Consider the following 16,546-nt stretch of genomic DNA (forward strand, 5'->3'; position numbering starts at 1 on the left):
GGCATCATACCACAAATTTGACTCTTTGCAACTCATGGCTTGTCTAAAGCTCTCAGGATCATTCTCAACTCCAACATTATAGTCAGATTCTTGTAGATATACAATGTAATCATTAGGAATAGCTGATTTTCTTGTCCTAGTAGATCTTCTTAATGTTTGATCAACATTTTCTTGTGGATCTTGTTGTTCAACTAATTGTTCATCATCTTGATGACCAACTTGATTTACTGGATCATCAGTAGCTTGTGGAGTCTCGATGATTGGTTGATCAACATCCATTTGAACTTGAGGGATGTTGTAAATAGTAACAATCTATTACTTGAAGTGGAAGGTTCATACTCTATATGATCATGCACATAAATTGGATTTTTGATTTGATCGCTCTCACTAGTCAAATGATTTTCAAGAAACTTTGCATTTCTTGACTCCACAATCCTAGTTGTATGAGATGGACAATAAAATCTATAACCTTTAGACCTTTCGGCATATCCAATGAAATACCCACTAATGGTCCTCGAATCTAGTTTCTTTTCTTGTGGTTTATAAATCCTCACCTCAGAAGGACATCCCCAAACGCGCATATGTCGTAAACTCGGCTTCCATCCTTTAAATAACTCAAATGGTGTCTTTGGGACAACCTTGGATGGAACTCGATTTAGAATATACACAGCCGTCTTTAGTGTTTCATTCCACAGTGATTTAGGAAGATTAGAGTTGCTAAGCATACTCCGTACCAGGAAGGAGTCAAACATATTAACCTCAAGTTTCTTAAGTTGAGCTGAAATGTCACGCATTTTCATTATATGCTCACACACACCTTTCACACTGGTGAGTCAGTAGGAGGAAAATTTCATAATTAATGTGCTTGCCAAAGCCTTTTTAGAAGTGACGAACTGATCGTCAATGGCTTTCAGCAAATCACAGACATTCTCATGCTGATCGACAGAACCACGTATTCCACTTGTGACCTTAGTCTTAATGAACATCACACTGAGCCGGTTGGATCTCTCCCAACGCTCATATAGTGCGATTGCAGCTGAAGTACTTTCATATGTAATTGCAGGTGATTCGTATTTCCTAATAGCATAATCTATGTCCATCCATCCTAGATGGAGGAGAATTCTCTCCTTCCACACCTTATAGTTATCTCATCTGAGCTCGGGAATATCACATCGAATATCAGAAAAATTAGTAGGTTGAGAAGCTAAAAAGATAAATAAAATTGATGTCAAAATTTGAGGCATAAATATTATTCAAATTGTATGTATTATCAATATAAACATACCATAAAATAAATCTTGCAACATAAAAATTATCTGTGGGTTAAATTTTAATGTAATAAGATTTTAAAAAATTGCGATAGATTTTTCAAATCTCACACTTTACGTGCATGATATAATTTTGTTTTTCTATCCACAATTAATACTTCATGATAAAACTATCAAATTATGTACCAATTCATAATTCCTGTGGGCAAGTTATGAAAATATTTTGACATTTTATCCCAATTAATCATACAAATATAATAAAAATTCTTGTAGGATAAAATCATTATACCACGTATAATTAATTACAATTTTATATCTAATAATTTATGTGATCTCAAAACTTAAAAAAAAAATAATCTCAATTAATTTAAGGATGCTGTGGCTAATCCAAATTAATCAAAATTATAACGATCACTAGACATAGTAACTAAATTATATGAGAGAACAAAAATAAACAAATAAGATCTCTTATACAATTGCTTAACAAAATAATAACATTATAAATCAATTTTAATTTTTGCACAAATTTAATTCAAAGATTAAATAATAAGGTATAATAATCAGTAAAAATGAAATCATATGGATATGAACATAATCAAAATACATTTTTAACAAAGCAAGTCAGAGGTAACATTCATGAATGCCATTTATAGGCTTAATTCTACCATGTAAAATCAAAATGGGATGAAAATAAATATTTCATACTACATTCTAATTTAACTTGACAAATAAATTATGATAAAAAGGTATTTTATAATTTCTTCTGTGTGCATACCAAAAAAACATACAAACACATATGAGAGTGTATGTCATATCGTTTATTATACAAATAATTTAAATTAAAATCAAAATAAAAAAAATTCATTTATTTTTTGACGCGCAAAACTTATTTAAAAACAGACAAATGAGCAAGGAAGTGATATTTAGATGCTAATATAAAGAAAATTAATTAAAATGAGATGATAATTATAATTTTTTTTAACGTAGTTAATTATGTAATTAATCGTGTGTGTATATATATATATATATATATATATATATATATATTATATATATATAATATATATATTATATATATAATATATATATATATATATATATATATATATATAAATATATATATATATATAATAAAATTATGTTTATATTTATATATATATAGAAAACAAATTATCTTATAACCAAACATAAAAATGAATATAAGTAGCGGTTTCACGTCATACTGAGCTGTGCGAGTTGCGAGAGTGCAAAGCAACGAAGAGACACTGAGAAATGGGTAGGTGCCGAACAGCAGCACGCTCCGCGGACGACGACCCTAACCAGAGGTTTCATCAACTTTTTCTATATCACTTTCTCATTTTTTGTTTCTTTTGGTACTTAGGAATAAGAATCTTGTATACTATGGAACCAATTTTCTGTTTGTTTCATGTTATTGTTATGTTTATGCCATTTTTTTCCGAAGAGAAGAGTAGTAGTAGGTCTAGATGCTCTGATATGATCAAGAAAGGCGAATGTATTTCCCTAGGTATTTGCTTATGAATTTTGCTATTTAGTTGCTAATGATTACTTTGGTGAAACTTCAATCTTAAATTGATTGAAGGTCTAAATCCCAATTGATGTTTTGAAGAAAGGATAATGTTTCGCTTGAATGCCTGACAACTCAAGTGAATCTATGATCGAAAAGGCCGAATGGAACAAATGAAACACACTCAAAGGTTGTGGTTTGAGCATTTTTCTTTTGTTGCCAACAATCTCCCTAACTCATGACTTTAATCGAGTTGATCCGGATTTATTTGAGTATACTAAAAACCAAATCTATGTGCTAATTGACTTGTTCTTGCTACCTAAACGTTGAGTTTACTCGTCAGAGTTTACAAGTTAACTCGTGGATTTGACAACAATGGTCCATTCCACCTAATGATTAGGAAGGGGGTCTATCAAATGAAATTGTGAAAAATGAGAGACATTGATCTTGATTGACCATAAATCCGTGGTTGTTTCGTTTAAATATAGTTTTGAATTTTGATAATTCATTATGGCTGTATAATCAAGATTAATGACTCTTCCGTACTTCATGATTACTTCGAAATCCTAATGTTTTTTCCAGTGGCGAGGTTTGGAGGAGGAGCATTTTTCCTTTTCAAAATGAGGAAATAAAAGATGAATTAGGATTGGAAGGTTATGTGATTGACTTTCATTTAAGTCCTCTTATTTTAGACATTTTTATTTTAAATAATATCTTCCCAAAATGACGAGTTATCCTGTCTTTCATTCCCTTTGAACTCCACTATCCTAAATGTATGCATAGCGGAACTTTAAGATATCGCTTTTATATATGCAGTGTTGTCAAATATTGGTGGCAGGTTTTAGGCTCTCTGCCATGGCCAAATATGTGAAGGATGGCGGCGCCATATGTATTGAGCTTTATTCCGGAACTTCGGCTTTATTGGAAAAAGCAAATTTGTTGATAATTTGTTCAACTCATAGAAAGTTTCAGTTAGCAACATTTGTGTTCAAAGGATTATACATATGATATGTCACTTTAGGTTGTTTTACACTTACACATGATAAGAAAAATTGTTGTAAATAAATGAGAGAGTGTAACAATTTTAGAAAATTATATATATTAACTATTTTCATAAATGTACAGTAAAGTATAATGAGCTTGAGAATGATGCACATAAAGAGACACTTACTTTAAAATCTCACTTTTACTAATATGGCACCTAATATGGGACGGCGAGAGTAGGAGATTTGACGAGGGAGTTAAGCGACTGGATTAGTTGGTTTTGGATGGATCGGTAATTATAAATTATGAAAGTACCATTGTGTACTTGTTGTCCCAGGATTTTTATTTTGAATCACACACTTGGATGCAATTGAAATTCTGCTTAAATGCTGACTGCCACATATGTTTTAATGTTGTTTCTTTTTTTGCTTTCTGCTTTTAGATCCAAGAGAAAAAAGGCTGCTTTAAATGCTGAGAATTTAGAAACTTCATCTGCAGGTGATTTTTCATTAAAAGATTATTGTTTTCCATAAAAAAGGTCCATTAACATCTTCTGTAATACCATTTTCTAATTGTGGTAGGCACGGGAATAACTGATGGCAAGGTATCACTATATCACTGTAATTACTGCAACAAAGATATTTCAGGGAAGATTCGCATCAAATGCGTTGTGTGTCAAGATTTTGATCTCTGCATAGAGTGCTTCTCTGTTGGTGCTGAGTTGACACCTCATAAAAGCAATCATCCATATCGGGTTATGGTATGAAACCTTCTTTGAGTTATTTCTGTTTTATAATTATAGTATTACTATCATATTATAGTCACATCTTGAATTTTTTCGATGATAAAATTGGAAGATTGTCCAATAGCTAGGGTGGAGGGATGCCAATTTGTTTTTGGGCAAACTGTTAAAAAGGGTTTTGATTTAAATGTTCTATCATTAGACATGCTGTTGTTTGATCCATGTTGCCTATCCTTTTCGGTTGTCAAGCTTGAGATTATAGGTAAACTCGGATTGCTTAGGTACACTTGGATCGTAAACAACTAGTACTTAATATTTAAAATTGTTAAGAGTCCCACATCGGACAATATATGGCCTGAACATGTGTTTATAAGTGGGGACAGTCCTCACTCTATTATGGTTTTGTAGGGTTGAGTTAGGGCAAACCACATTTCTTAACATGGTATCAAAGCCTGATTTAAGATTCGGTGGGCCACCTATTATGGTTTTCGCTATCGGACCACCCACCATTTACTTCCACGCTCCAGATGTCCAGTGCTGGGCGTGAGGGTGTGTGTTAAGAGTCCACATCGGACAATATATGGCCTGAACATGTGTTTATAAGTAGGGACAGTCCTCACATATCATCGAGACAACAAAAATTTCAAATTTTCAACTTCATACTAAAAAGGTAGCAAATCAACATAATAAATCAAAGTACTATATAAAATGATCAAATGACACAATTTTAAAAAGTAAACATTAGTTCCTAAAGTTTAAACATTTTAAATGAGCTAATTTCTTCAAATGACCAATCCTTCAATGACATCATCTCCTTCGTTGTCATCATCGTCATCAAATTTTGACATAGATGACAAAGGATCTGCAACATCAGCATCGCTGGTGCGTGTGTTAAACTTTTATCTTTGGTTGAAACTTGTAGACTATTTTCACCCGTTCTGCTCCGCTCTTTTGTAAACAAAAGAAGAAAATAGGTTTTATAAATGGGCCTAATTTAAAAAAACCATAAACTTCTAAACTTGGTGCTAAACTTGCAAGTCACGAGTTTATGCGAGTCCACCAGCTCACTCACAATTTCATCTGAATCAGTCACAATTTCATCCGAATCAGTGAAATATATTTTCCACAACCGAATCAACTAATATTAGACAATTGGAATTGTAGAATTGCATAAATCCAGGAGTTAACTCGCGATTTTGCTAACTATCTCACGTAGGAAGAAACTGATTTGGTTGTTGTTGTTGTATAAAGTTTTTATGCTTTTTGTTTAAATATCTTAATATGATATCGGATGTCAGTACTGCGGATGGGATGGAATATTTTTTGCTTTCCTTTGTTTACATCTTTCCTTTCCTTATAATAAAGTTTTGTTTGCCAAAATAAAAATGAATAATATGAAGGATTAGATTAAATACTAGAGGCTGTACTAACTGTATTGGTATAAAATCTTATGTTGGCGATAATTTGTTGCATGAAAACCAGATTATTAGTAACCCGGAGAGCAATTAGTACGTGCTTTAGTAGTCTATAAATATTGTGCAGTATCATATTAGGATGATTATCAATTCTTTTCCCTCAAATTTTTTTCCACTGAATATGTTGGTATAAGCTGTTGCTTACTTGTTACATTTGCATGTGCTTTAATAAGCTAGGCTTATATATCATTTCTCTCATGAAGGGTGGTTTCTAGAAATCTGTTCCGAGCATAGCACACAATTTCTTTTCTTTATGGCTACCATATAATGAGAAAAAATCTGAATAAAAGTTCTCAAATCTTTCTTTATTTGTGTACTTTCATCATCATACATGTAACATTAAAATCTGAAAGCAATAGAATTTTGTTACGAATGAAGTTTCAAGCATAGTTTCCAACATGAATGACATTAGTGTATTAATTTAAGTTTTAAAATATATTTCTTTTTCCAGGATAATCTATCTTTTCCACTTATATGTCCAGATTGGAGTGCAGATGAAGAGATGTTACTTCTTGAGGTATGTGGTTTAAATATCGGGAACTCTTCTATACTATCTTCTTTCTTCTTACATTCTATATACTAAATCTTGTCTGCAATTCTATTTTAGTTCTTATTATCAAAACTGTGTATCATAACAAACTTGTTTCGTTTTAGGCCATTGACATGTATGGATTTGGGAACTGGAATGAAGTTGCAGACAATGTTGGAACGAAAAGCAAATCGCAGTGTATTGATCACTATAAAGCTGAATATCTGAATTCGCCATGTTTTCCTCTACCTGTAAGGCCATTTGATAACTCTGTTATTGATAGCATAAATGCAACCTTTGCTTCAATTCACGGTGTAATTGTTTGTATGTACACATAGGATTTGTCTCATGTTATGGGAAAGAACAAAGATGAACTCCTTGCCATGGCAAAGGGACATCAAGTCAAGAAAGGTTTGCTTCTTAATGATCTAAATCTCAATTTGTGGAACTTTGCGTGCTTAACTTGATTACGTAGTTTTATTCAATGAACCTAATGCATGCTATGTAACCAAGTGGTTGTGTTGAGAAGGAATTGAAACAATAGTTATGCATATCCAATAGGTGAAGCTGCCGATTTAGCATAGGCATATCCAACAACTTGGGTCACTCTAATCCATGTTGCACAAAATGAATTTGTTTACTTACAACAATAGTTACAAAAGATATTGGTCACATATTTATTTATATGTTATAATTAAATAAAACATGGACATTTCATTTAAAAGATCTAAATTGAGAATTAAAAATATATATGCATTTAAATTGAGCAGTTTGTTTCATTACAAAAATATTGTTGAGTAAAATACAATAGTTTTTAATCTTCATTCATCCATCAACTATACCGAAAAGCTAAAAAAGATGCAGTCAAATTCAATTTCTTTAATCCCTTCATTGATCATCGATGCTTCAACACATCTTTAATTCCCTTAGAAGTGTCAGAGAGGTGTTCAAAGAGTGTCTAAGGTGTGTCGAAGCAAAACAAATAAATATTTTTTGGAACACTTGTCTGATACGTGTCGTACGGGACACCACACGTTTCGGACACTGGGATATGCTTAATTCCATAGGTGTCCATGCTTCAGAGGATACATGTTTTGCATGTCGATAGATAGTGATTGGTTATTCACTAAAGTTGTTTCATTGGCAGAATGTTGGATCCAGTTTTGGGAAAGTTTGGTTTTTAAAAGGAGAAACTTAGATGTTCATATGTTTAATTGCTGATCAAGAATGCAATGTTTATTTTCCACTTACTGTCTTGTTTTTAAGTGTTGGGGTGCATGCATACTGTACTCCACAATTTGTTGGTTGCATTTTGCAACGTCAAAGTTTCATGGATGTTATTTTTATAATACAAGTTTTTGTTTCATGTTATGTTTTTCATGCAGAATTTTCTCCAAACGCAGAGCTGACTTTGAAAGAAGAGCCTCTCTTTTCTGATGGAATAAAGTATGCCTCACCATTTTACTTGATTATTTAAAATTGTTCCTTTATGACTGCTGCTAATCCTTTGGTGCAACATCTCAGCTCTGAAGAATCTAAGAAGGCAGAAGCCACTAATCAAACAACGTCTAGGCTAACCTCAGGTACAATCTATAGCTTGAGAAAAGTCTTCCTTTACCATTTTGCAGTGACGTTTTATGTTCATGGGTATACTTTATATGGGTGATATGAATTCAGCAAGTGGTAAAGCGCTTTCAAGTTCAATCAAGAAGGCTTCCAATATGAGTCAGAATAATGATGGAGTTAAGGTGGAAGTTAAAGTGGAAGGTATGTTTTATGAGTATTGAATGAAAGTTACCGCCCCTTCTATTGATGTAAAAATTCGTCAGTTTGGGAATTTTGAACAACTAAATCTCTGTTTTTATCTCTCGAGAATTTCAGAACATTAATTTTGTTCTTGAAATATTATTACATTAATTTTGTCCATCAGGTATAATATTTTGATCGCAGTAGGACAAACGGACATCTATCAATGACAAAAAGTCATCATTAGAGAACCAGTTTGACGCCACTGATCTTTCATTGATCAAATTAGTGTTTGGAAAATCTTTTAACATACCCGATAAGAAGTTTACTAATATTGCTTCTGGAGTTTAATCTTGAACAGGCTATAGCCAAATCTTATAGTCACAGTATTGGGCTTGAAGACTTAACGTTGTCCATATTGAGATTTGAGATCTTTTACAATGCTGATCCTACAATCTTTAGAGATTTCCTTAACTATAGAGATGCAATAAATTCGGAATATATTTCCTCTCTTTCCCAATTTACAACATACAACAGGAATGTAACAATGCAATACAAAGTAGTGCAAAAGGCATAAATACCCTCACACATTAAATATTAAAAATAATACACTTCTATACACTCTCCTCAAGCTCGATCCAATATTTTAAATCATCTCAACTTGTTAAAAAGTAATCATCCCTACTCATGTTAAGTGTGTTTTTTAGGATTTCAGCTATTTATTCCTTCTCCATTAACATATTCCATGAACCCAAGTCCCTGCTCAATCTTTTATTAAACAAAATAGCAGTTGATTTCTGTTTGTTTTCCATTTTTCATGAATTGCTGGGTTTAAACAATGGTCTGACCCTACAACACTGTATCCATATTTGAATGACCCGGGCCGTCTTAGAATTTGGGTTGAGTCTAACTCAACCTTACAATACTGACTTGTAAAGTGAGGATTGCCCCCCCTTATAAACATATGTCGAAGCCATCTCCTTCAATGTGAGATTCTTAACACCTCCCCTCACTCTCAAGACTGGACATCTAGAGCGTGGTCTGATGGGGGAAACTTGGTGCATGTGGCCCAATGGGTCTTAGATAGACTCTGATACGATCTTAAAATTTGAGTTGGGCCTAACTCAATCTTATAAAGCAAGTCGTGCCACTTTTGAAAGTTTCATACTTTCAGATATATAGTTTGTATTGCCATATCATATGCTGCTTGCTTAACTGGAAAATTAGAGAACATGCATTTCATGTACTATGCGTAAAATGGTAATTTTTTCTGTTAGTAGAATCTCAAGCAGGTCGGAGCATTGGTGAAAAGAAACCTAAATTATCTGGGGAATATAGGCCTTCTATGAAAGCGTTGAGTGGATACAATTCTAAGAGAGGTGAATTCGATGTTGAATACGACAATGATGCTGAGCAAATTTTGGCAGAAATGGAGTTTAAAGACACTGACACTGAAGCTGAACGTGAAACAAAACTGCAAGTGCTGCGTATCTACTCAAAAAGGTATGGGTAATTTACTTTATCGTCAAACAAAAAGGTTTATTGTTCTTCCCAATAAAAGAACAAAATTAACCATCTAGAAATGGTCCTGAAAGAAATTAAGTAAGTTTCAAGATTGTTTGCATGTGAATTAGTTCTTTAGCTTTTTCCTGGGATTACCTGATTTTTCTGAGTTAACATGACATCTGTGTCTCTGTAGCATGTCTTAGAATACTAAACAACATGCCTATCCTTGTATTGCCAAAATCCTGTGTACTATTTCTTTTAGGATATATTTGGATTCAATTTCTTTTCTGCTTTCTTCCATATCTGATATGTAAGTGTGAAAACATATTGGCAGGTTAGATGAACGCAAGCACAGAAAAAATTTTATACTTGAAAGGAATTTACTTTGTCCTGATCCTTTTGAGAAATCGCTTTCACCTGAAGAGCTTAAAATATGTCAAAAGTACAAGGTCTTCATGCGGTTTCACTCAAAAGAAGAACACCAGGAGTTGCTAAAAACTATTATTGAAGAACACCGGCTTGTCAAAAGAATACAAGACTTACAGGTATTACATTCTACTACTTTACTGCCGACAACATGCTCTATCCATATATATTGTAGTTATTTCCTGTAGTTATAATGGTAGACTGGGGCTATAATGCTGCCTGCACTTGAAACAGAAGCATTTGTTCCTTCTTTCCACCAACTCCCAGTTCAACAGATTTTGCACACCACCTCAAAACTGAAAAGCAGTAGGCTGCATTTGACTGGGATTTTGTTCAATGTCACCGTGTCCCATAGAAAAGTTGAGTTACTACAACTCCCCATTGTTCAGTGTCTTTCCTTTTTATTGTTACACATAACTGAATAGACATAGATAATTACATAATTAATTACTGCTAGCACTAACTCTCGATAACAAGCTGTCACTGTCCCATAAAGTAACTTCCCCATAACTAGCTGTAATCTTCCCATGACTGATACAATCAGTTTTTCCCTTTCCCCTTTATACATTTGAATAGGAGGTTTAACACAGTCAACTCATAGCTTGATTCCCCAAAATAGAGGTCCCCTAGTTTGGGTTCTGTCGGCTGTGTGATCCAGTTTTCGTTTCATTAAAACTGCAAATTGCGCTTAGGAGGTTAATGTGCCACAAGTATACAAGTTTTTCCTAGTTTAGGAGGGAGGTATGTTGGTGAGTTTCAAAGCAACAGATGCTTTCTGCACACGGTCCATAGTTGGAACGTTTTTTTGAGTTTTTGCCTTGATCAATTTAATCCAATTATAGTCACATGATTCACATCTATCAAAGTGTGTTGATATGATGGAATTTCCATTTGGAATATCTTTGCAGGAAGCTCGAATTTCTGGCTGTGTAACTGCTGCTGATGCTTATCAATTTATTGAACAAAAGAGCACAAAAGAAGCTGAACAAGGTGGTCAGATTGGAACAAGTGGTAAGACTTTACAGAGGCCAAATTTTCCCAAAGTGGAACTTGGTAGCAGCCCACGCGATACCAAGGATACACCGACGGCCATACAAGCTATCACAACGACCCTCGAAGAATGGGATATAAGTGATTTTGAAGGGGCTGAATTTCTATCTGAATCTGTGAGAAATGTTTTCCCCTTGTTCTCACTTTATTTGCCTTTTAATGTTGCTATTTCTTTATCTGACCCTTTCTAGAAAAACTATAAGAGAAGATATTAAGAAAAATCTTGAAAGTAACGATTTGAATAGAAATATGGTATTGGATAGAACATTATGACAAAAGTTGATCATGTAACTGACCCTATTTAATAGCATAAGACTTGATTGTTGTAGTTGTGGTCTCCCTGCATATATCTGATTGGTTTTATGACATTGGCTAACGTGCAGGAGATTAAGCTTTGTAATGAGATCAGATTGCTACCGCCACACTTCCTCCGCATAAAGCAGACCATGCAATTAGGAATTTCAAAGGGCAGTATAACCAAGAAGTCTGATGCATATCCACTGTTCAGGTTCTCTCCAAGCAAGATTGATAAGATTTATGACATGCTTATGGAAAACGAAGCTGGCCAAGCATAATTCTATTCTCTGTATTCTGTAATGGTAATAAGGATATTGTTTTACAATTTATTCATCATCGGCTTCTTTACTTACTCGTACAGAAATCTTCTTTAGTTGTACAGAAATCATATGAAAACAAATATAGTTAATGCACACCTACCAGAAAATAAGTATGAGAGAGCTTGTTTTAGGAGGAAGGATTTTCAATTTGTCTTTACTCTCTTCTCTCCCATTATAGACTTGATAAAGAGGAAAGATTTATTTTATTTTCAGCACTTTGGGATTGGATACATAAAATGGAGGCAATTTTGTTTACACTATTAATCCCAATGTCAATTTCTTATGCTATATTGATATTTTTTTTTTGTAAATAAAGGTTTCTTCACTCACAAGTATCTATTACTTGTGTCGCATGATGTTGGTTATATTGATTTTAAGTTTATATTTCATTTTTTTTTGTTGAGATTTCACTCAAAATTAGGACCAACTATTTTGTTATTTAGTAACTTAGTGTAACATTCCAAATGGAATAATACACGTCTAGAAACATATTATTCAAAGCATTAATACATAGTACTGAGGACAACAATAGTGTTAATATGACATTTGATACATGTACAATGCAAGGTCCAAAACATAGTACATGTATGCATACTAGATGTAGATACAAAATACTAAATTAGAGAAGTATAGTGGAAACACAAGATCAAATCTTTCGGGTCATCTTGTCTTTTTCTTTGTTTTGTCCCAAGCTACGAGAAATATTATAATACATGGAGTGAGCTACAACTATTTCAATGGAGTTCTAACTATACCATAAGTCCGCTCGGTCAAGGTATTTTCATATTTTATTCTGTTCATGAAATTCTTTTCCCTATTTTCATATTTTATTCTGTTCATGAAATTCTTTTCCCAACCTTGCATATCCTATGATCATGCAAGCACAAGAATTCGAGATCCAATCGATCTCATATGGTGTATAAATATCATTATTCGGGTTCATTCGAGCCATGACTACCTTGTGAGATAACGACTAATTGGGACATCTTTTCCCGACCACAACTTCTCACACAAGTTTGAACACATGTCATAGATTCCATACTAAACAAAGAACGTCTCTCCCCCTGCCACCGCTTTTCATATAAGGTGAATTACTAAACATGACATTGATTGCACTTAAGCTCATGTTCATATTTCTTTACTACTAATTAACCATACATTAGTTGTGAAGTATGATTTAGAGAAATGGGGGTACTACATCCTCCCGCCTTAAAATAAATTTTATTCTCGAATTTAAAGATTATTTGAATAGGTGAGGATAATTTTATCACATCTCCGTCTCTAGCTCCCAAGTTTTCTTGCCTTGATGTGATTCTTCCCACAACATCTTTACCAAATGTATCTTTTTATCCCTTAACAATTTGATGGCATAGTCCACGATGCGGCTAGGTTGAGGTTGAGAGGAGAGATCATATGCAACTTCTATCATATCCGAGAGGATAGGTTGAAAAGAATCTGATACATACTTCTAGAGTTGTGATACATGGAACATATCATGAAGCCCAAATAGTGAAGGTGGCAATGCCAAATGAAGGTGATGCATGTTCAACTCTTTCTGATCAATTATATTTCAAACTCTTGTGATCATTAAACATTTTAAAGTGTACTCCATATAGGTAGTGTCGCCACACTTTGAGTGCAAAAATGATCGCAACCAATTCAAGGATGCGATGGGTAATTTTCCTCACGGGGTTTCAATTGACGAGATGCATAAGCTACCACTTGACTATTTTGCATTAGAACACATCCTAACCCTTTCTTAAAATAATCACATAAGACTTCATATCTTTTATTAGGATCACGAATCACTAGAACGAGAGCGGTTGTCAGCTTTTCTTTTAACTTCTAAAAACTCCGCTCGCACTCTAAATCCCAACATAATAGAACTTCCTTGCGAGTGAGTTTGATCAAGGGTAATGCCAACTAAGAAAACCTCATGATGAATCTTCGATAATACCAAACTAAACCTAAGAAGCTTCTAACTTTATATGCATTCTTAGGTCTTTCCTAATTTATCACTGCTTCTACCTTCAAAGGGTCTAGAGCTACACCTCATTGACAAATCACATGCCCAATTAATTTGATTTCCGACATTCAGAGTTCGCACTTACTGAATTTTTTGAAAAGTTTATTTTCTCGCAAAATGGATAACACAATACTTAGATGCTCCTCGTGCTCTTATGGAGTATGAGAGTAAATCAAGATATAATCTATGAAGATCAAAACAAACCGATCCAAATACAGTTGTAACACTCGATTCATATAATCCATAAATATAAATGGATAATTTGTCACTCCAAAAGGCATTACTAAGAACTCATAGTGTCCATATCAGGTCTTGAATGCGTTCTTCAGTGTATCAGAACTCTTCGCTCGAATCTGATGGTGCCATAACCGTAGATCAATCTTCGAGAACACACCATATCCTTTCAATTGATCTAGAAGGTCATCAATCCTAGGTAGAGGATACTTCTTTAGCTCCAAATCTCTTTCTAGAGCTAAAGAGTTACATTCTCTAGGAATACATCAGTGAGTTCACATACTACCAGAATTAACGAGGTATCCTTTTTCTCATTCAAATCCATGGTGAGAATCAAGAGAACATATTTATCTTGCTTAAAAAGACAATTGGTCATATTTATTGTACCTTCCAAAAGCGTGGACATCACGTCATATGGGTTAGCCTCTTTGACGAGTATGAATATAACCTTCTCCTTACAGCCAATGTATACAGAATTGGCGAAGAGCCAATCCATTTCTAATCCCACATCAATCCTCTTGAAAGGAAAGCATATCAAATCAATTAAGAAAACATGATCATTCACGGATATCGAGCAATTCTAACACACCCATTGAGTCTCCACATTGCTATATGTTGTAGTGGGGACTACCATTAGAGACGGTATGTGGATTGCTTTTAATTCAAGTCTTTGCACACACTTGGTTGAAATGAAGGAGTATGATTCTCCACAATAAAAAAGGACAAACAAAGGTTGGAAATACATATAACGTACCAGCTATCAAGTCCCTGTTGCCCTTGACCTTCTTAGCGTCTATCTATCGGTTCCAACTGGTACTTTTCCTGAAGACTCTTGAAATTTTTATCGGGGACAATCTCTTACCATGTGGCCCTGACAATGATAACATCTAAACTCTCCAGAATTACATCTCCTAAAATGAGGCCTTTTCCACGTTGACATTGCGATGGTTGCATTAGTCTCGCACCTTCAACTTGTTTTACTTTAGACGAATATCCTTTAGGCTTCAAATGATGGCTATCCATACCATGATTCTTCCAACTCGGCCTTGCCTGATCCTTTTCTTCCTGAATTTTCTTTAAATTATTTCCATTAACGTATCATTGTTGCAACAAATCTATAAAGGTGTCAAGCCATCACTGAGAAATGCTATGATCATACTCCTCTCTTACCCCAAACTTAAATTGGTTGATATTCCACCTCTCATCAGGAGCATATAGGGCCCGACTAGAATAAGCCGCCATGTCTTCAAACTTTTCTGCAAACTCAACCAGTGACATATTTCCTTGACGCTGCTACTGGAACTCTAATTCTTTATGAGCCCTTAAACTATCAGGAAAATTTTTATCCATATATACAACCTTGAAATGTTCCCAATCATTTGGAACACCTTGAGTGGTCATACGAGCCGAAACACTGGTCCACCATCTTGCTGTAGAACCTTTTAGAATAAGAGTGGAAAATGTTAATTTATCTTCCTTACTATATGGATGCTCATGGAATATTCACTCCATGCCAGTGAGGCACTCATGTTCCAAGAGAGGATTGCTATTGCCTTCGAATTCATGGGGGTTCATCGGGTAGAAATCCCAAAAACTTCGATTTTCCAGACTCTGTGGGTAGGCTGAGGCTGTGCACCACCTTGCATTTGCTGCATCATTTGCATCATAAAATCATGTTGTTACTGTTGCATTTGAAACTGATGCTGGAGCATCATCTGAGCCCATAGGTTTCCATCATTTCTAAATCCATGGTCTGATTCCACATTCTGAGCACACGTGCCTGTAGGCCTTTCGTGTCTTTGTGGTTGCTCAACCATGATATTTCCTATCACACATATAGAAGTTACTTTGATAAGACCTAATACTAAATATTATGACAGTAAAGATCATGCCGGTAATACACACATATGAATAATAATAATTGACTAATGATGTCTCATGGTCGGGTCGAGAATAGACCTGTTCTGATACCAACTAAAATACCTAGAATAATATGCATCTAGAATCATATTATTCAAAACGTTAATACATGGTACTAAGTACAATAGTATCTAAATCACATATGATACATGTACAATACAAGGTCTAAAATAAAGTACATATATGCATATATATGTCGATAAAAAAATACTAAACAGAGAAACACAATAGAAACACAAGAAATGTGTAATAAGGTCTTTAAATCCTTTGGGCCATCTTTATTTTTCCTTTATTTTGTCCCGATCTACCTGAAATTATAAATATGGAGTGAGATACAACTACCTCAGTGGAGTTTTAAATACACCATAAGTCCGCTCGATCAAGGTGTTTTCATACTCTACTCTGTTCACAAAATTCTTTTCCCAACCTTGCATATCCTATGGTCATGCAATCACATGATTTTTTTTTGTATCTAATTGATCTCATATAATGTATGAA

The 16,546-nt window shown here is 34.2% G+C and overlaps 1 protein-coding gene across 4 annotated transcripts; it reads left to right on the top strand.

The window, feature by feature from the left end:
- The first annotated feature begins 2,448 nt into the window (after positions 1 to 2,448).
- LOC127083282 (transcriptional adapter ADA2) lies at positions 2,449 to 12,156 on the top strand. 4 transcript variants are annotated; one of them, XM_051023587.1, is made up of 14 exons: positions 2,479 to 2,593; positions 2,869 to 2,983; positions 4,220 to 4,275; positions 4,359 to 4,537; positions 6,446 to 6,511; positions 6,649 to 6,774; positions 6,862 to 6,934; positions 7,909 to 7,969; positions 8,048 to 8,106; positions 8,201 to 8,290; positions 9,547 to 9,772; positions 10,110 to 10,320; positions 11,110 to 11,367; positions 11,635 to 12,156. In XM_051023587.1, exons 2-14 carry the CDS (start codon positions 2,958 to 2,960, stop codon positions 11,824 to 11,826), a joined length of 1,623 nt encoding a protein of 540 aa, XP_050879544.1. In that variant the 5' UTR covers positions 2,479 to 2,593; positions 2,869 to 2,957; the 3' UTR covers positions 11,827 to 12,156. The 4 variants fall into 4 exon arrangements, with proteins under 4 accessions (XP_050879541.1, XP_050879542.1, XP_050879543.1 ...); XM_051023584.1 differs by lacking the exon at positions 2,869 to 2,983 and having other exon boundaries at positions 2,449 to 2,593; XM_051023585.1 differs by lacking the exon at positions 2,869 to 2,983 and having other exon boundaries at positions 2,449 to 2,593; positions 9,550 to 9,772.
- Positions 12,157 to 16,546: the final 4,390 nt, after the last annotated feature.

The sequence above is a fragment of the Lathyrus oleraceus genome, chromosome 5, assembly GCF_024323335.1.
Source record: "Lathyrus oleraceus cultivar Zhongwan6 chromosome 5, CAAS_Psat_ZW6_1.0, whole genome shotgun sequence".
Lineage (NCBI taxonomy): Eukaryota > Viridiplantae > Streptophyta > Magnoliopsida > Fabales > Fabaceae > Lathyrus > Lathyrus oleraceus.